This window comes from Plutella xylostella, chromosome 12, assembly GCF_932276165.1.
Source record: "Plutella xylostella chromosome 12, ilPluXylo3.1, whole genome shotgun sequence".
Taxonomy (NCBI): Eukaryota; Metazoa; Arthropoda; class Insecta; order Lepidoptera; family Plutellidae; genus Plutella; species Plutella xylostella.
Window position 1 is genome coordinate 1913391 of NC_063992.1, and position 21752 is coordinate 1935142.

General features: G+C 37.7%; 1 protein-coding gene across 1 annotated transcript in view; it reads left to right on the forward strand.

Annotated features, from left to right (window-relative positions):
- The first annotated feature begins 4399 nt into the window (after positions 1 to 4399).
- LOC105389538 (muscle-specific protein 300 kDa) overlaps positions 4400 to 21752 on the forward strand; it is a 142786-nt gene continuing 125433 nt past the window's right edge. Inside the window, exons 1-2 of the mRNA XM_048624342.1 lie at positions 4400 to 4650; positions 11137 to 11669. Coding sequence (XP_048480299.1) covers positions 11186 to 11669 — 484 coding nt within the window. The 5' untranslated portion in view covers positions 4400 to 4650; positions 11137 to 11185. The remainder of the gene's footprint in view (positions 4651 to 11136; positions 11670 to 21752) is intronic.

Genomic DNA, 21752 nt, shown 5'->3' on the forward strand with positions numbered 1-21752 from the left:
TACAGTGTGACAGGTTTGATGTGTGACTCGATGGGAACAAAGGGAAAATTACCTTATATGGTAAGTAGTGGTGGTGGTTTCATGTGAATCTGCAAGTTTACTCCATTATCTATACGTAAATCGAGGCCCTATTTCCAGTTACATCATTTATTTTAAGAAAGACTGGACCTGGATTCCTGCAAGCCGATTCTCAACCACTCGTTTTTAGATTCTAGTGTCAGAATTCATTGCAATATGGTTACTATTTATTAGGCGTTACGTGAGTTACGTCGCGCAACTGACAGGGCGACTCGTCAGGAGAAGGTTCTTATGAGCACTAAAACAAACCTTTAAAAGCATAAGCTTGCAGGCAAATTCCAGTCATAGCGAGTCACCCGCTTTTCGCTGTACGTTTGTAATCAGGAGATAGGTCGCGAGCCGTATCGCCGTTTTTGGATGAGTACCTACAATTCACTGAAGTTGTCGAGTGCTGAGTGGGTAACCCAACTGACAGATGTTTTCAAGCTGCCCGAATGCCTATGACTAGGCTTAAGGGCCCGTACAGGGTGACGTGCCGCGCCAATTTTGGGTTTTCAATGCTCTTCACACAGCACACGCAGTGACACGCATGTAAGTTTGCACAGTGGGTCAATAAACTTTTACTCGCCAACTTTATTGACAATTATGTTCAAGTACATTTTGGGTGATTTTAGGGTAAGTAAGTATAATTCTTACTTACACTGGTAGGCACCAGGAAAGAGTAGAAATTAATAGGGGTGCCACTTTACTCTATACTCGGAACCCGATTAGCTTTCTCAAACAAATGTGGTATTTACTTGTAGAAAGGTAACTACAAGTATTAAAGTGTAGATAATAAGTTTCGGGCATCCTCCAGCCAACTGAACCCCGACGACAAAGCAAAGTAAAAACATAGTGTCGCAAAAGGGCTATACTAAACCAAAAGGGGATGACTCAAGGGGTCATTCTGAACAACTTTTGTTCTACGAGATTTGCAAATTCGCGAAAAAAAATATTCGTTTTCCATGGTAAAAAGTCACATGTCCAACAAAGTTTCTATGAAAAAGGTTTTTTTTTGTTAATTTCCAAAACTCGTAGAGCAAAAGTTCAGAATGACCCCCTATCTTACTCCTTTTTACCCGACTGCCCAAGAAGGAGGGTAATGTTTTTTGATTGTATGTATGTATGTTTGTTTGTTCCCTCCTGTAGCCTAAACGGCTTTTGTTTAGTACTATATACCGCTTTTTCAATACCTGTAAGTACATTTTTTGGTAGCAGCATAATATTTTTACTTAACTTTAGGGTTTCGAACGTCAAAAGAAAAAAAGCAACCGTTATAGGATCTCTTTGTTGTCCGTCTGTCTGACTGACTGTCTGTCACCGCCCTTTTTCTCAGAAACGGGTAAAGATATCAAGCTGATATTTCGCATAGATGGGGAGTACCCTAAAAAAAATATTATGGTACTCCCTGTCCCACACAAGTAAATTGGGGCTTATATTTTTTCCAGTTATTTTGATGTGTATCCTTTTTTTTCTTTGTTGTTTTGTATAAGTATGTGTTTCTTTTCTTTAAATCTGTATTTTTTTTGTTGTTGCTGTCTATGTGTCGAATAAATGTATCTTTATCTTCAAATCACGCCATCTATCGTTTGTTTTTTTTGTGGCTACTGTCTATAGAAGAAATTCCGTCATTGACAATTTTACGTTACTAATTTATTGTTATTTATTTTATTTTTATTTTTACATTTTCATGGAGAACCAACAGCATTTTGTTAATAAATAATTATTACTTATGAACACATAACAACTTCATGCCATTAACAGAATGAACTAAGTAAACCCAGTAAACCTAACACTAACACATCCAGAGGAAAAATAAAATCTCTTTCTCTCTCTCTGAAAAACATACTTAATAGCCTAAACTCGATGCTTTTAGCTATTAACATCTTTGAAATAAAATTGAGCCACCACCGTGTTATGCCCTCATCAGATCCTCACGAGACCATACCTCAACCAGCACCAAGAGACTGTATTTTTGATCCCTAACCTAATGTTCGTGCGTATTGTCATCACTTAGATCCATTCGCTATATTCCTGCTCCTCATCAGACCTTTACGAGACTGTAATGTCACGAGAATATTGCACACTATCTAATTTAATTTAATGTATTGAATATACTGGAAGAATTATGCTTCCTCAATTTCAAATCAAATTATGTTGGTGTCATAAAAGTTGAAAAAGTGCAATGACAACCAATGTGCAGTGATTTTGTATCTGTACACGATAAGATCGCGAGCTGTCAGTGCTGCCTAAACCGACGTGACCCTTCTTTGGAGGCCAGCGGCCAACTGAGTCAAACGTCACTTGTGTTTATGATTTTATAACACAGAAAGCCGCCATAGATATTTGTATGAAGATTTGAGGGAAAAAAATTGCTCAAGTTTGGGATTAATTTACACAAAATAAGTGTGTGTTTATTAAAAAACAAGGTATTTAGCGCCTAGTCCAAGCCTTTAACTTTATAATATGATAAAAATCATATGAAATTTCTTAATAATTACGACACAGTTGTTACAATACGGGAGTGTGATTTTCTGGTTATTCGTCATATTCTGAATTTTATTTACAGTTATCCATAATCATTTACTTGAATTCGAATCATTCAGCACCTAGCTAGACTCTTCGGCTACCTGTGTGATTTTTTTCAAGGTTGTAGAGCATCGTTTACTACATAATTCTATGACAATGCCAACCCTCGATTCCCCCTTGCAGACCCTTAACGACTGCTGCCGAAGCAGCAACCGGGACCCACGGCTTAACGTGCCGTCCGAAGCACGGAAGCATCCAGAAAAGAACCACTTGATATCGGTCACCCATCCTATGGCTGACCGTGCCAGTTGTTGCTTAACCTCAGTGATCAGTAACGATCACTGAAGCCAGCTTGACTACGGACGCTTCCATCAATAATATTATTTTCCTGAAAACTATAAATGAAACCGAAACTCACGTGGTCAAGCATAGAATTCCGTAAAATACTGTAACTTGGTGCATTTTATGCATAATTCTGCCTTACTAATGTAAGGACAAAGAATATTTGCTTTGGATGAAAACGCACAAACTATGCTTTGTTGCTACGGATCTATAATGAACCAAAATTTGTCGAAACCGAACCTTCGGTCGGACATAAAATTTTACTAGTAGGTATAAGGTAGTAAGCGCCTACGTGTGCAAATTACTGAAGATGTACCTACTCACGATGTTCTTTAGTTCTTTGCCGTACTGCATTGGTCGAGCGCCCGTTATGGAGTCCGACAGTCCGCGGCGGAATCTCTGCTTCGGCTCCGGATGTCCGCCCAATGCAGCGGTGTTCTACATCAACATCAGCCCGTATTCGTCCACTGCTGGACATGGGGTATGGTATGGAATGACTGAGTTGCCGAGAGCTACAGGTTACTATGAAATCTATAAATACACTCACGGACAATGAAAAAGTTCCACTCCCTAAATTCCATCACCAAACAACCCCAATTTTTGCAAACATTTCATTTAAAATTTGAATAAAATATTACCGTTTTTAGTTGGTAGTATCATGATGCTCTATTAAATGTACTTCAATGTTGCAGAAGTGGCAGAAGAAGTCATTAAGCTAGCCTTTTCCATTTAGGAGTAATTTGGTGTTTTAATCAGTGTAACCTTTTCATTGCCCGTGAGTGTATATCACGTATGTAGTTTAGAAAAGCGGGTCGCTTGCTGGACTACTGGACAGTGGACATAGGGCTCTACCAAGCAGCGCCACAACACTCTATCCTCGGCCTTCCTTATCCCGCCATCACCGGCCACCTATCTGGTTGTCAGTCCAGGACTGGTATGCTCATCATTATCACTCATCAAGTCATCAATGAGTTATAGGCGTTCTAAAGGGTAGGCTCTATAGGCTCTTAAGGTCGGCATTACTTTCGTAACCATTTTTTCTAACAAATTGATTTAGTTGATAACCTTATTTAAAGAGAAAACTTTCAGAAGGTCTAATACTATTCGGAAATCCGCTTATGCGGAGACGTTACCGATTTTCTAATTACAAACTACATATCGTAATTCTGATTTTCAAAAATGAGAACTTGCGGGACGTCTATATCAACAGGTGTTTCTTGGTATGAGGTAGATAGATAAATACCCTCATTTACAGCTCTAGAAACTCCTAGAAAAGCTAGATGTTCGTGTCCGAACTGACCCAAAACGAGCATATTCCAATCCTTCCAAACATCTCAATAAAAAGCCGTAATTCCTATATATAAACAGGCGGAGACCGCATCTCGGATACGGTTTATACGCGATGTACTCACTTCTATATAAAACCCGGGAGAGAGCCAAATTCTAAATTTAAAGGTGGAGTGACGAGCCGAGCGTGGCCGAGGGCGCCCGACGCCGCCTCAGTTCAACGCCGGCTGCCGACAGGAATTTCCTAAAAGCATCGCAAACCGCGCAATTTTCGAACGCTCACGACTTGGTAAGAGCACACCATAAACGGCAATCGGAACTTCGAAAACATCCAAACTAGGATACTAAAAAAACGGTGAAAAATCTAGTGAATTCCTAAAAAACGTGGTTCAGTGAAAAGTGTGTGGTGTACCAAAAGCGTTTTCGGAACTTACGGTAAAGTTGCGTTTTGTATTAAAATTTTCGGATTTGCCGCTTGCTCGGCGCCTCGGTAATGCGGAGGCCGAGTGGACCAAGCACGTGCTGGAAGCGAGTATTGAGTTACAATATGTCCGCTTGTTATTCCAGGATGGTTGTCGTGTGATTTTCAGTGTGACGTCCGTGAAAAGTTGTGAAATTTCACCTTGATGTTACCGGCTACAACCCCCATACTCTACCGGTTCCGCTTTAAAAGTTTGAAGCTTTATGACTACTTATATGACGATGTATGATGCAGAAATAATGCAGATGCGTTTGTTTTTTGAGTTATCGAAAACTTTCCGGTCGGACATTTTCAATGAGCTTACCGCATTGCGCTAAGAGAAGAGGTTATGCCGGCTGTTGGACGCTGGGCAACTGGACTGATCTGCTTACTGATTTTAATCCATAATTTTTCCTTTATATTGATATTTCCAACCTTGGATTAAAATCCAGGAGTATTGCCACAAAAAGTTTCTCGTTTAGTAATTTTCCATGAAAAATTGTTACAGGATTGATGCGTTAATTAATCTTTTCGTATGATATTTTAAAGAGTTCAGCAGTTTAGTGTCACTTTGAAATACTCCTACGAATCAAGCATGATTAATCACAATGTTTATTTCGTAATCTTTGGATTTGTTTCGGGGAAACAGATTTTCCGCTGAAAAAGTATGTAAATGAAAATGAATGAGAATAGGATTTTAGAAAATTATTAAGGTTCTTGATTCTAAATAGTGAATGGAAATATGATTTATAACATGTGTTATTTTTATTTTGGCAAGCTCTACTTTATTATTGATTCATACTGGTCCAGCAATAGGCAGACCCTTTTCTCCTCTATTTCAATAATTGATAAGGAGTTAAGAACTGAAGAGAGCCTATCTAGTTGTAGATATTAAATAATCACATAATATAGTTTCAAAAATATACCTTCTTTGATTTATATTTACATTCTTATAGTCCGTTTGAATAAATAAACACAAAGAAATGATGAATGTTACCAGAAGCATAGTTGGAGGAAACAATAAAACATTACATCGTAAACTGTAGCTAAGGTCAGTCAAAAATAGTTCTAACTAAAGGTCACTCAAAGTTTTGTGCTTAGGCAGATACCTGAATGAAGTTTTGCTATTTTATCCGTTAAACCACAGTGATACTCGTACCTTGAAAAACTATGAAATGATGTTGATAATTTAAATAGTTGATTTAGACTTTGCATAAGAAAAACAATGTGTCCAATCTTCCCAATGATTTCCTCCATACGAATAAATTCTATTCTCTGTGGGGGTGTTAGTACCTTCACCTGGGTCTCTCGAGTGGAACTTTGTATATCCCCATATAATCTCCATATAAACTGTCTTCCTAAGCTTGGACCATTTTCCTCCACCCTACGCCTACTTACATCATCATGCAAAATATTGCATCATATTGGATCCAAGACACATTCACAGTCGTGGGTGATGGTGATGATGATACTGATGATGGCAATGGTGGTATTATGCTATCAATTTGTATTTTGCAATTTGGTTGGGCTGCTTTTAGGAACCTTTACCATTTATATAAGGATTTGGTCCATTCCTCAAAGTTTGTAGACAAATGCCTTCCACCAGTGTATCCTGACGATAACGATTGTTTACTTTTTTTTGAAACATGAACACTGACCATTGGACTTGTTCAAAGTGCTATGGAAAGAGGTATACTAGCTTCTTCTATGGAGCATGGCATCAGCAATGCAGTTATTCATTGGAAAGCTAAGTGTCCGACAAAGCTCTAAAAAACATGGACAAGCAAACGTAGCGTGGGACGCCGTCCAGTCCGGTGGTTGACGGCAAGACGGTGGCCTGTAGTGGCTGATTGAGGAAGGTCAAGAATTGCGGTCTGATGTGTGCCTGTGTGTGTGACTGTGGCCATTCTTCTTTATTCTTGCTAGTTTAAAATAATGGTATGCGTTTTTGTAATAAAACGAATTTGAATGTTGAACCTGCATATAAGTTTATAACTTCAGAATATTCTTTTTATACGTATAAGCTCTACAACAATTTAGTTTAAAAAATATCTGAGTTACATTGAGTATGGTTCAGCAAGCACTAAAACCGAGCCTTAGCCAAATTCAAATAGACACGCATTTAGTTAGTGTTTAAAAAATAAAACGTTGATTGGTTGTATTGAAATATCTATACGATTGTAAGCTATACATATAAGTATTATAGTGCAGGATAAATTCTAAGAATTTCTTCATAAATCTTAAAGTTTACGTTTGCTATTAGATTACGTTAGAACCGTGGTTGATAGAATTTCATTTGCAAAGGAAATCGGTACGGTTGTAAAACTTCAGGAATCAAAGCGAATAAACGATAAAATAAAACGATACCGCGACATGAACTAGGTAGCTATGGCTTCTGATTTCCGTTTCAATAAAAATGGAACATAAGATACACGATATCATACCTGACAAAAATGTTGTGATGTAATGTTGTACTTGCTCATCAATTTCACATTTATGGAACTAATTAATAGTTATCAGTGAAGCTTACAAAACCCTAATTTAATAGAACCCAAGTGCTTTGTCTGATATTGAAATCGAAAATGTGACATCACGTTGGGAGCACTCTGTACAGTCAGCGACTTACGCTAATCAGTAATCAGACTCGATAATCCTTTCATCGACGTGTTGATAAACCTTAGTCTAGCTATATTGTGTTGTCACCGACACGATAACAAGAAAAAGTATACTGTATCCTGCTTTGACAGGGATAACCAATTGTTTGAAATTTTTAGTAACTTTCAGTTTATTCCCTATCCACGTCACGCAAACTACTTTTTTTTGTAATCTAGACACAGGTCGTATCTGAAGCGCTGGAGTTTTCTAGACTGAAAACAAAAATCTAATATTAGAAGCAACACCGCTGCAACCCGTGATACAATCGACAGATTTAGATGCAAAAACTACCGGCCAAATATTCTGATCGATCATGAATGCTTTTAAGTTTTGGCGAGTTCATGGTTCGGTGATCTCAAGTTTATCTATATTGTCTATGAAATGGTGTGAAATATTGTCTTGTCTTGTCTCATAGGTACCTATGCATGTGTAAAATGTTCTATCAATGTTGTAATTTCTCATCCAGGCTTAAACTTTCATAGTGATTAAGTAACAAATATACGTGTTATTTGTTCAATATTTTGTATCCACATCGAATTTTTCTTTTGCGAATTTGATAACTCATAGGACAAAAGTAGTTCATATTGAAGTCATGCCCTTTCCCTTGGACCACTATTTACGGGACACCCGTATACGTATTGTAACAGCTGATAGATGAGGTCACTTTTCCATGACATAGTTCAATTGATTTCTTGTAAAACATCACTGTTGATGTGTCTGTCTGCAACGAATCTATTTCAGTTGATAAGTTCATCTTGAACGCTACTAATTTGATTCCTACGCGACGCCCACGTAATATTTTAAAATATTTATGTTATGGCTATTGGCATGCCTCTACACATATTTATGTAAAATTGACTTAAGACAGTCTATGTGATGTGATGGATGTTAGGCTGAAGACTGCTACAATGATGAGCGTCTTAAATAAAAATTTATGAAATGTTATATCAAATGATTTGCGACACCAATATATTTTATTTCTTCCAAATCATACTACGGAGACTGGATATTGGAGTTCATCTCTTAGAAATCACAATTGTCGAGATGAAATCGTGTGTACCATTGAATCTATTTTTTACTTACATATTTTATCTTGTAGGTACGAAAGCTCTTAAAGTTCTATAATAAAGGCGACGCCAACATCGTGGGCGGCCATTAATTGCGTAACACCATTGTTATTAGCATACGTTACACGTAACAAGCAAATTCAGTATACGCTATTAAATTCATCCAGAAATTCTCGGATAGTCAACGACCCTTAGAAATCATCTTCAGTTGAGTTTTCAGTCAACATACAGACAACAAAGTATTTCTTTCAAAACTTCGAGTAAGTGATGTACAGTGAAACTATAAAGTCCTGAAATTAATGTTTGAGGAACTGAAACTTTCAGGAGCCTGGCACCATTAGAAAAGAAACATAAAAGTCATAACAATTGTTTATGTCAATAGGTGGTTGGCTGTTTTTTTGAATTTTCTTATTAATTATAAGGATAATCTAGATAAAAGCAACAATTTACGCTTGGTTGCAATTAGGAAGATGAAGAAAAATATTCGTAGTCAAGCTAGTGAAGTTATTTATCGAGTTTTAATACAATGTTTAGCGGAACATGAAGCTGGACACATTTTGTCGAATTTGGAGGATGTTTACGCTCGTACAGCGTCTATGACGGGTATGTAGCATTGTACAAATTGTAATAACTCATTTTTTATTAGTACCAACGCTTCATTTATCGATAAACCTAGGTTTAGAGCCCAAGTCGAACATTGTTTACATACCACTGATTGTAGGTTTCATCTGGTTTCAGTTGAGTCAAACCTTAACATTTTGATACTTGAAGATATATGTTTGTTAACTTACTAAATTCACATTGTGTGAATTTGGGGGGCATTATGTAACTCAAAAAGATTTTTTTATTTTATAGTTTTATCGGACCAGCGTGCCAAAGAGGGCAAAATATGGAATATTTCTAACTCCTGGAAGAAACAGAACTGGCCGTCCAAAAAGAGAAATTGATGTCTTTACTATGTGTGCCCTTCGTCAACAGATCCAGTTTTTTTATACAGTTGTAATAACGTTATCTAAATAAATATTTATTGGTTTCACTATTAGCCTTCATATTAACACCTTCTAGCTTGTATAAGAGCTTTTTTGTGGATGGTAAGTTGTTTTTAAAATACATAAATAGGTAGGAAGTTAACAGGCAAAATTTCAAGTATCAAAGTCTGTTATGTTTCGCTATATAGGGTTGCTACATGAAAGATAGCAGTGCCCTCATTTAATTTCAGGACTTTATAGTTTCACTGTATATTGCCCTGGCTGCCCTCCAATCCTGCCATGAACTTATGTAATTTACATGTGTATTAGGCTCAAGAATAATTTTACTCGGAAGAAGTAACCGTGTCACGCCAACTAGCCAATCTGGTCAGTTTGATGTAGGGACTGACAGGTGATGGACAGAAAATAGACACAGTCCGTGTATTGTAGAAGATACGCTTTCTCTGAATTAGTTTTACTCTAGCATTAATGACCCGAGCTAATCTTTACGTATTTTGACTGTATTAGATGGTATAAGAGTTACATATCTGTACTATTAGGGTTGGAGGATGCATTTGGAAATCAGTGTTTAATTAGCTTCTTGGTTCACTTTTCGAGCGCTTTACCGAACTAATTGACGTCTTAAAAGCTCATCAATTATTCTCAGAGTGTAGTGGTGAATGTAGGACATTTGCCGGCCGGTGCACGGGTCATTTCTATGACTGAAAGTTTCAGTGGAAGCGTTGACATGAACTGAGAATCTTTTTTTACTACATCAGCCTGACATTGGCAATTATCCAACGTTATTAATTCAACAGTTATCTCTTTCAAAATATTATACACTGCAGCAGCAGTAGCAGCCGTTTGGGCTTCAAGGCTAATCAGTTATTTGGGTCTGCTAAATCTAAATAGCTAGATTTCGCTTTTAAGCATATTGTTTCACCTACCTTATGCTTGTAAGAACGGCCCTGCTGAAAACCTTCGTTCATTTATTGGAAATTTATTATTTCAAAACGAAAATCATTTATGAAAGTATTTTCTTGACAACTAGAAAATTTAAAATTTTTCGTTTATGTGAATTACTTGTATATACATCAATATACATATTAAAACCAATATAAATAAAACTGTTTGAGATTTTTTGACGGAATGATAAACAAGAAGCAGATGCTCCGCTATTTTCACTTTACGAACGAATATACATATTTTGGCAAATGAGTCAAGGCCCTTGTTCTGACTTTCTGACACACTTTGACATAAGACATGAAACTTTGTGTTCTTTAACCATAGTTTAGTTCACTTGTATCTTGTTATTCTGAAATGTAATCATGATAATCATTAGAGTCCACCCACAAAGTACCTACGGGTTTACCAGAAGAGAATTTTATGTCAAGACTTGGAGACTTGAAATTACTAATGAGCTAATAGATTCCTATATAAATCAGATATTATAAACCCATCACTATTCTATTCTATTACCAACGCCCACTTCTGAACAAGCCCTTCCATGATTATTTTTATCTTAACGATACGTTGTAGGTAGATATAAGAGCTTTTGTAACGATACACAACTCTTAAAATAACTTAAACATCACACATCATCACAAGTGCGTGCGCAACGTATGGGTTCTACGGATGTTACCTCTATCCAGTGTTTTAGATGTTTCCAATTCCATTTTCATTTATTTCATAACATGAACATTTATCACGAATTCAGTCTTCTTCCAGCATCTACCAGCACAGCATTGACGTATGTATCTGTTTGTTGCAGCGATGCTCATGGCTGCGTGACACCGGGTTGACACGCTTCAACTCGCGAGATGTCCCAGCCGCCGGGGCGCGGGCGCGCGCGCTACCCGGGCCCGCCATCCCCGCTACACTACCGCCCCCCGTCCCCCTGGGCGCCAAGCCCGCCCCCGCTTATCTCCGGGCCTAGACACCCGAACGCCATCATGTCCCCACCGCCCATGCACCCGTCCCCGAGGCCGTTCCGTCCTTTACACTCGCCCGGCTTCCGGCCGCACTCTCCCACCCCGAGTTCTCACTTCTCGATATCCCCGTACCCCATGTCCCCGACGCTGGGGCAGTCCCCGGAGTACTACTACTCGTCCCCATACGAGGGCGTGCGGGAGTACGACTACGCCGGCGTGCCGCTGGAGCCACCGCCGCCGCCGCGCCCGCCGCTCTGCGAGGAGGAGGAGGAGCGCGGGCCCTCCACCGCTGAGATCATCGCCAACCAGTCGCAGGAGGGATATGTTGATGAGAAGCTGGCGGAGTATCAGCTCACGATACAACTGTTGCAAGGTAAGAGACAAGATCACTTTTTGTCATTCCATGTGCTAGATTATTTTTGGTGCCTAAATGGATTTGGGATCTTTGTTTTCATTTCTCTTTAAATTTATACTTCAGCAGCAAGATGAAAAGCCATCGTCTTTCTTGGTTTGGGCATGTCATGAGAAGAGAAGATGATTATGTGACAAAGAAAGTGTTGGAAATGAGACCCGAAGGAAGGCGCAAGAGAGGAAGACCAAGAAAGACGTGGCTTGATTGCGTGAAAGAAAATATGAGAGAGTGTGGAGTGAATGAGGATATGACAGAGGATAGGGTAAAATGGCGTGACATGACCAACAAAGCCGACCCTAAATAAGGATAAGGCAAGGAAGAAGAAGAAGAAGAAGCAGCACTGTAAATATGTTTAATCGCCGATTAATTTTTCTTGTCGCCTTGCAATTGCACTGGTTTACAAGAGTATAAATTACAATTCTCCAGAATTCCAACGGGGTCACCACGGACGCTTTTTTCGATGATGTAATTGGGATCATCTTCTTTTACTTCTATATGATCTGATTCATTCTCGATATCTTGAACAAGTGTTAAATCGGTGTTCGCTCGTGTTTATGAGTTCACTGAGTCGGTAAGTGCGGCTGCCCGCTGGAGTTTGATTACGTTTCAATCCCTTGCATCAGAACTAAGGTTTTTGTGTACTCTTTGATCTGTTTGACTTTCGAAATTTTAGTTCTCTAAACAATTCCTTATGCTATCTTAATTTAGAACTGTTACAAAATGTTTTTCCCTGTTTTTGACTGTAATTTAATCTATAATTTCTCAATATAAAATAGTAGTTATCTTGTATCTGAGATCGTAGTACTGCATTTGCGATATGTTTAATTTAATTGTCGTATTCAATTGGGTGTGCAGAGTCATTAGATGCTAGATAAAATCTTGCAGATTAGTTTAATGGTCTTCATTATGACGATTAGAACAATGTTTAATAGTATCTGTTGTTGTTGGATGGTTAGTATTTATAAGCTTATTTAATTGCTGATTGTTTACTTCGATATGCTATTGTGTTATAATTTTCTTTTATAGATTATGTTAATCATGCCAACGGTATAAGTCTCCACCATAAATTCTTCATCGATTTAACATATTCTCCTCATAAGACAAATTGTCCGTGCCATTAATTTCCTTCAGTAGCGTCGTCACGCGATTTACAGGTTATCTTCCTGAAATACCGAGCATTGATCCAACAAATCCCCCTTCCGTATCATTTACTTATTGCCCTGAGACGGTAAAGTATAATCCTTACATTATTCGATTTGATCGCGTGTTCGTAGGCAGTAGGAGACAGCGATGTACTATAAATAGCATTTCTATATCCAACGCAGTTGAAAGTACGCTCGAGTTTGGTTGATGTTTGTCTACGTTCGGCACTTTCGATTTTTATGTCCCGATTGTTTTTGTCGGAAAATTGCTGCGTTGCTGAAGTCGTTATTCAATGTTGGCACCTGACTTCTGACTAGTTCCAATTTGTTTCAGCGCCAATGCACGTTCTCATAGACACGGGAGGTTTTTAATCGCTTAATAATCTCATTTCTAATCGTCTCGTCACTTTCTAATCGTGCCAATCCTGTTAGATAAAAGTATTAAGTAATTTCAAATAAAAAATATGTTCCTAAATCCTAAGTTAAACCTCACAGAACAATGTCAAATGTAGGTAGTACAAGGCGGGTGATCTCAGCGACACCGCTGCCAATGCACGTTCTCATCTGCACAACAACTACCTGCCTACACTCACGAGCAATGAAAAAGTTACAAAATGCCGATACTAACATTTTATTAAAATTTGAGCACAATATTTACGTTTTAATTAATTTGATGGTTATATTGCAGACGGCGTCATTAAGCTAGTCTTGTCCGTTTAGGAGTAATTTGGAGCTTTTCTGACTGGAACTTTTTCATTGCTCGTGAGCGTATTGTACAGTTGGTCACTTAGTTTATTTTCGATGGTTCTCTAATCAGCCATCCGACAGACGCACTGAAGTCTCACCCGATAGCTTTATTTAATTCGTTGTCGGCATTCCTAGGATGCATTAGCATTATCTAGTTGTCTGTAATTTTCTCGCATGCCGCCCGGGGTCGTTGCCCCGAAATGTGGGGGTGACAATAAAATCCACGACATCCGAGAACACGCGACATGCATTTGCATACTCGAACTGGATGGGTGTTATGGGTAACCTAGAAATATGGACACGGAGGTAGAGTTTGTTCGGTAAAACTTTCCCGATATTAAACTAGACTTTGTAGATGTTGGTTCCGCCATAAGCTCTTACGCTGAGTTGCAGAGAAGGAACTTTAAGCTAATGTCGATGTCGGCCTTAAATATGTTGCTGCCCTTCTTTGACATTGTATTTAATTTTAAATGTAAAGAACGAAAGGACATAGTTGCTCTTTCTGTTAAACACCATATAGAAATTTCATGTGCAGAGCTAAACAAGTATATAATAGTATGTACCTACAGGCCACCTACTGGTGATTTCATTACCTTTGAGACTGTCATGGAGGATGTTCTAAGGTTAGCTTCCAATAGTAAAAGGGAAGTAATAGTGTGTGGTGACTTTAATGTTGACCTATTAGGTGACTCTCCTAATAGGTCGAAATTACTGTTACTTTTTAAATCATTTAATCTTTTTAATGTCTTTCTGGAACCAACTAGAATTACATCCACGTCGGCCACTTGTCTACATAGGCATCTTTATCGACAGTAATCTGACTTGGGCGCCACAGATCGGTGAAGTCAGTCGGAAAATTTTCGCATCATCCGCCAGTTTGAGAAGACTGCGTAATTTTCTGCCTACCGCTACCAAAATCTCGCTTGCACAAACTCTTCTACTTCCGATCCTCGACTACGCTGACGCCTGCTATTCAGATATCACAGAGGAGCAACTTAATAAGCTTGAGCGCCTTCAAAACTTTTGCATACGTTTCATATTTGGTTTACGCAAATTTGATCACATATCCGAATACCGCACTAAGCTCAAGTGGCTCCCAATCCGCCTTCGCCGGAATGCTCATATTCTCTCCTTACTCTACTCTGTGCTGTTCAATCCCTCAACACCGGCGTACCTTAAAGAGCGCTTCGTTTTTAAACTTCACGCAGACAACAGGCCGATGAGATCCTCACAAAGGCTTTTGTTGGAGCTTCCAACGCACACCTCTGAGTTTTATGGCAACTCCTTCACAGTAACCGCCATACGGCTGTGGAACTCACTGCCATTGGAAATCCGTTGTGCAAAATCAGCTTTTGCTTTCAAAAGACAAGTAAAGGAATATTATCTGTCCATCATTTAATAGTACCTACCTACGTATAAATCTTTATATAAGTATATGGTATGTATGTATATATATAAGTATCTATTATATTTGTATGTATGTATCTAAGTATTTATTATTAAAACATAAAAAATATCACTAGTATTTAAATGCAATACGTGTACACCTTCCTCTTCTACTCAATAAGTCTCTCATTCACCCAAAGGTTGCCTGGAAGAGATCGCTTTTAGCGATAAGGCCGCCTATTGTGCTTACTCCTTTTGTAATTTAATGTATGTTGTGTGTTTTGTTCAATAAAGTTATATTGTATTGTATTGTATTGTATATTCTGTAACTGTGAGTTTAAAGACAGTAGTGTGATAAATTGTCTGAGGTCGGACCACAGTGGGCAGACCATTACCTTAGTAAACACTGACAAGACAAATAAAACTAAGGTGAGATGCAGACCGATTACTACAAAGAAAATTGACAATTACTTGAAGAAACTAGACGAAAAACTTCCGAAGGTTAAAGTAGATTGCAATTCTAATGAGATGTATACTAACTTATTTAAGATAATAGCTGATGAGTTTGAGAGTAATTTTGAAACGAAGGAAGTTTTGATAGACAATAAAATTAAATTTTGTGACTGGGCTACAGATGGTATTCGCAAAAGCAGGGCGACATTATATGATCTGTATGAGATGAAAACATTCATACTCCGCCCTGACATTCAATCTTATGTGAAGAAATATAGCAAAATGTACAAATGTGTCTGTCACTGTGCGAAGACAATTTTTATTAATAACAAGATTAAAGACTCGGCTAACAAATCTAAGGCCATTTGGAATATTATTAATAACGAAACGGGGAAGAATCGAACACGCGAGACTAATTTATCTTTAAAGGTAGGCAATGACATAATAACATCAAATGACGAGGTGGCGAGAGTCTTTGAAGAGTTTTTTACGAACATTCCTTTAGAGACTACTTGCAACCTAGATTCTTCAGCTACATTAGCTGAAACCCTGATGAAGGAGAACGCACCTTCAACCGATAAGGAATTTAAATTCAGATATATTAATATATTAACTATTATAAAAACATTTAAGTCCTTAAATATGAAGAAAACTGAAGACTTGTGGGGAATGTCAGTTAAATTTGTTCTTTCTATTATTAATAAAATCGCCCCAATTTTGGCTAACATTTTTAATAAATGTATCGCTGAAGGTGTGTTCCCAGATCTTATGAAATTGAGTAAAATTATACCTCTGTTCAAGAGTGGGGATATGGAGGACCCTGCAAATTTTAGGCCTGTCTCGGTTCTTCCAGTTTTGAGTAAAATATTTGAGAGGGTCATACTCAATCAGATGCTTTTGCATTTCAATGAAGCTCGATTGTTTCATAGCCAGCAGTATGGTTTTACAAAAGGAAAATCAACAACCGATGCCGGTACTGCGTTAATTAAGCACATATTTGACGCCTGGGAAGACCATCACGATGCTATTGGAGTCTTCTGTGATCTGTCGAAGGCGTTTGATTGTGTAGACCATCAGACTTTAATTTCGAAACTGAGATACTATGGAATAGGAGGAAAGGCTTTAGATTTGATAGCTTCATATTTAGACAAGAGGCAACAAAGGGTTGATATTAACAATACTAAATCACAGGGGGCTCATGTAAAGATAGGCGTCCCTCAAGGATCTATTCTAGGACCATTTTTATTCCTGATTTATATTAATGACTTGCCTTTTATGGTTGAAAAATTGACTAATATAGTTTTATTTGCTGACGATACTTCTTTGCTTTTTAAAGTTAAAAGAAGTGAAAATAATTTTTATGAAATTAATTCTATTCTATCTGACATACACGATTGGTTTACCGTAAATAATCTTTTATTGAATTCTAAGAAAACGAAATGTATTAAATTTACACTGCCGAATGTTAGACAATGCGATACTAACATTATTCTAGATGGGAATAAATTGGACCTAGTTAATGATACTGTCTTTCTTGGTATGACTATAGATTCAAAGTTACAGTGGGGACCTCACATTGCCAAATTGGCTGGAAGGTTGAGCTCGGCAGCTTTTGCTGTACGGAAAATTAGACAACTGACCGACGTTGAAACCGCCAGATTAGTTTACTTTAGTTATTTCCACAGCTTATTGTCGTATGGCATTTTGCTTTGGGGTAGAGCCGCCGATATTGAAACTATATTTGTATTACAGAAAAGAGCCATCCGCTCTATATACAAACTTGGTTCCAGGGATTCATTGAGAGAACTATTTAAAGAAATTAACATCCTTACAGTTCCATGTCAGTTCATTTTTTCCAATTTAATGTATGTACGAAAGAATATTTCAACTTTTGATACAATTGGCAGTAATCATGACATTAATACTAGGAACAAGCATAAGCTGGCTTTTCCAGCGATGCGTCTGGCGAAAGTTAATAAATCGTTTTTAGGGTACTGTATTAGATTTTATAATAAGCTTCCAACAGAAGTTGCTCAAATGCCAGAGAATAAGTTTAAGTGTTACATTAAAGAGAAACTCAGTAAAAAAGCTTATTATAAAATTGATGATTACTTAGAGGACGTTAATGCATGGCTGTGATAAGTAGTTAGCTCTGCTCATATTATTATAATAATAATTATTAAGCTTATATGTATTGTATACCAACTAGTTTTAAGTCTTTTTTTGAAAAGATGGCTCAGGAGTTTCTTGCCTCCGTTCTTCTCCTTAGACAGAAAGAGCCCCCCTTATCCGAACGGAGAGTAATTTGTAAAAATTGACGTTCATCAGAAAATTTTATATTTGTACGATGAATAAAAAATTTTGACTTTGACTTTGACTTTGACTTATGCGAAGGACTCAGACATAGATTTTCTGTCGACATTAGCGTAAAGTTTCTTTCTGCAACTCTGCATTAGTTAATATTATTGAGGAAGGTCCAGGATTATTAATATACTGAAGTCTTACTGAAGTAAGTAAATAGCAATTGCACATAAACAAACAACTCACATTTCATCAATGATTCGTTCATTCGGAATTCCAAATATTTTGGCATTGAGTGCAGTAGTAACATGCGTTACGCCATCCCATGCAACCGTTGACGTTATAGCAACAACACAACGGTCATATGCCAGCAGTTTCGTATTACTGGTCCAGCGGCTTGACTGACATATGCATCCGTGGCCATCGGAGCTGCCTACGAAATTAATCATGTTGGCGAGCCACCAACTTCGCTTGTTCACGTAAAGTTTTCGCTTCGGTATTGACAGTGTAATTAAAACGATGCTTGTCTTGGCCGTTGCGGCGTCAGGATTTTAATTTGATTTTAACAAACATGCTGGAAAATCAAGTGGAGATTGACAAATTGTAGAGCACCCCGAGTTTTCTACGTTACTTATTAGGTATATAAATTTAGTTTTAATCGATGTTACTACATCGCATTTACAAGCTACTTTCGCTTAAAAATTAAGGCAGTTGTTTTATTAATCGTCAAGCTTTTTTATGTCATTAGAAATATTGGTATTAGTGTCTTCGCCTTCAGTTATAGTTTAGTCCATTTTAATTTAGTTTACATATGAATATTACAGTTTCCACTAGCATTTTGTACCTAGAGCTAGGTTTTTCATAGCTAGAGTTGTGTCTGCCAGATGAGTAGCGCCGGCGTTGCCCCAACCTCCCGTCTGCTGGCTCCACGCCAGGCAGACGGTTTTTCGATAACTTCATTCTGTGTCTACATACACTCTACTTACCATTTTCCAACAGGGACAATGGGTACTGTGCTAGCTGTTACAGCTAAGTTGATAGGTGTAGGTACTCCAGTGGCGGAAGGTTAATAATTTTATAGAGGAATCCGGTGAAAAATAAAACTTACTATGAAATATATGTAGTGTGGTTCATATTAAGTATCAAATCAATCAATCCAAGAGGAAAGTGAATGGGAATCGTGTTCTATGGACTCTTTGCCAATGGTATTACTAACCTATACTCTCAAAATATCGTTTAAATCTCCAGATTGGGAGAAGTCTTCAATATCATAATTCGACTCTACTATCTTTATACTTTCAGTTGATCTGTTGAATGTGTGTTTAAATTATGTTAAATTAGCCATAGGACGTCACATATAATTTGTTAGAGTATTTAGACTACAGCTGATGTGATACGGTGTGGACGTCAGCCACCCCCGCGTCCCGACGTCATTGTATATCATTGATCTGTGTAATATTGTCATGTTTATTTATATTGGTCAAATGGCCACTGCTATATTTCTGGAGGATTCTTTTGCACACTGCGTTATTGGATAGCGTTCGTTCATCGTCAGAGTGCCTTTAGCTGAATAGATACGGAACCTTTCCTGAGGAAAATGTATGTGGCGCTTAGTTGACTTTAGATTTTAGATACCTACACAATTTCAAACTCTACATCGTTCATTAACAGTGCTAGTTAGTCATCGCAATAACAGCTGTTGCTGAAATTCAATCCCAAATTTTGTAACTGCAACAAGCAAATGGTTCTCGGAATAGAAATTAGCACGGATTACTCCTAATGCGTCCGCGCAATTCGGTGTGCGCTCCTAATGTGTACACTGTATGTTCATACTGTATAGCATACATGTGTATACTATACACTCACTACAGTATATACCGTATATACAGTATATACAACATACTGCCCGATAACTGGTGTTTCCTACGTTTACTTCTATTTCTGTATTCAGGAGTGACCTACTTACGAATGTGTGATTCTTAGAATTATTGATTCCGAATTGATTATTTAAAACTTATAAATTACTAGCTGTTCCCGCGAGCTTCGCTTCGCCTTAAAAAGTTTTCCCGTGGGAATAGCGGGATAAAAAGTAGCCTATGTTCTTTCTCAGGGTCTAGACCATATGTATACCAAATTTCATTCAAATCCGTTCAGTAGTTTTGGCGTGAAAGAGTAACAGACAGACAGACAGACAGACAGACAGACAGACAGACAGACAGACACAGTTACTTTCGCATTTATAATATTAGTTAGGAGTTAGGATAAAAAAAAACATCCCAACAAAAAATAAAATAGGTATTTATACGTTTTTTTTAAACAACTTACCGAAACAAAATCCCTGATTGTTATAAAAGGCCTATGTGTCGTGTCGATAAAGAAAATACCTACTATTGTAATAAATGGATTTAAAAAATAATGACAAGGAATCGGAATTGAATTCGAACTGGTTAGTTTATTGATAATGCAAGTCACTTAGTATTTCTTCATAAAAAGTTCCCTTTATTTTAATTTTCTGAGCTAAGTATTTACTAACAAACTTGATTAGGTTACAGGAGTTAAATGTAACTTCATAATCGTACTGAAAATAAAATGTGAGTGGAGTGTCTAATTTTATCTGGCTGAATACAGAATGTGTCTTGTGTATCAGCGGCTGCTTTACAACATTTTTTATCACTTACAAATTTAATATGATTTATTGTAGCACGGGACAGAGCTTTTTATTTTTATTTGAAATGTACTGAAACGTGTAATAGGATGTTTCCTGCTGTTAAATTCTTGCTTTCACACTGCAAAAACACCTGAATCATAAATTCATAATACCGAGTACCTTGATAAATAACGAAGCTACATAACGTATTTAGATTGAATACTCTTTCCTACATTTTACTCTTCTGGAATTAACCTTTCCCCATGTATTTAATTACAATTTTATTGATCCAGGTGATTCATACCAAATGTCTACTTCATCACAATAGTTCATACCTGCATCTAGTACATCTAATTGGCCAGTACTTTGCGAGCCAACATTAACGTTACAAGAGCCCTAGTTGTACACCACGACACGCCCCAACAATTACTCATATTGTCACGTCTCTCATCTATCTTAGCTATTGCTTTGAGTCTTCAGATCGTATTGGATCATCTGTCATCTTCACGAGGAATATTTAGACTAGCGCCATACTGATCTAGCCATCAGCCGATAGTTTGCCGATAATTTAGTTTTAAGGTAATCGTGAATCCCATCAAACTTTTTTATCGGCCGATACCTAATCGTTGTATGTGCGCACTACCATACAGCTCCGTACTGATCAAGAGCCCGAACAAACTATCGGCCGACTAAAAGTCTGCAGTCTGCGGGCTCTCTTATAGTTAAAAGAACCGTAGATTTATAAATATGCATATTGTTCGTTTATGCCGCAAAAACGCTGGTGGCGTAAGCGAGTTCCTGAATGGAGACCGAGAAATAGCATTTAACCCAGTATCTGGTGAATATACCTACCACTATACCATTATTATTAATCCATATGATAGATATAACACATAAACCGGTAATTAATTAACCATTTCTCCATCAACAATCATTGTCAATGAATCATAAAAAACTGTTTCTCCCGATACAGTGACATCTACATATTTTACTGGACGCTTTTCCAGAACCAAAACAAAACTCCGTAAGCTCAGTCCCGGCATCCAATGACAGCGCTCCGCTGCGCCCGCGCCTGGCTATTTGTGAGCTTCCGCGTCAGATTCCTGCCATGCCGCCTGGACGAATCATAGACTTAAACGATGAGGATCCTCTTCAAATAGATAGTAGAACCTGTAATAAAAACATTTGCTGCGTATATATTTTGCTGAATTCTATGATATAGTTATGGTCTGGGCGGGCGTTTCGAATACATGCGAAGACAGAAATACAATTTTCGTAGCATAAAATTTGATGTAGAACTAATTGAAGTTACAGCTCTAAATAAAGACCTGTGACCTACCGTAATAGTAAATACATTCATTGCTTCTA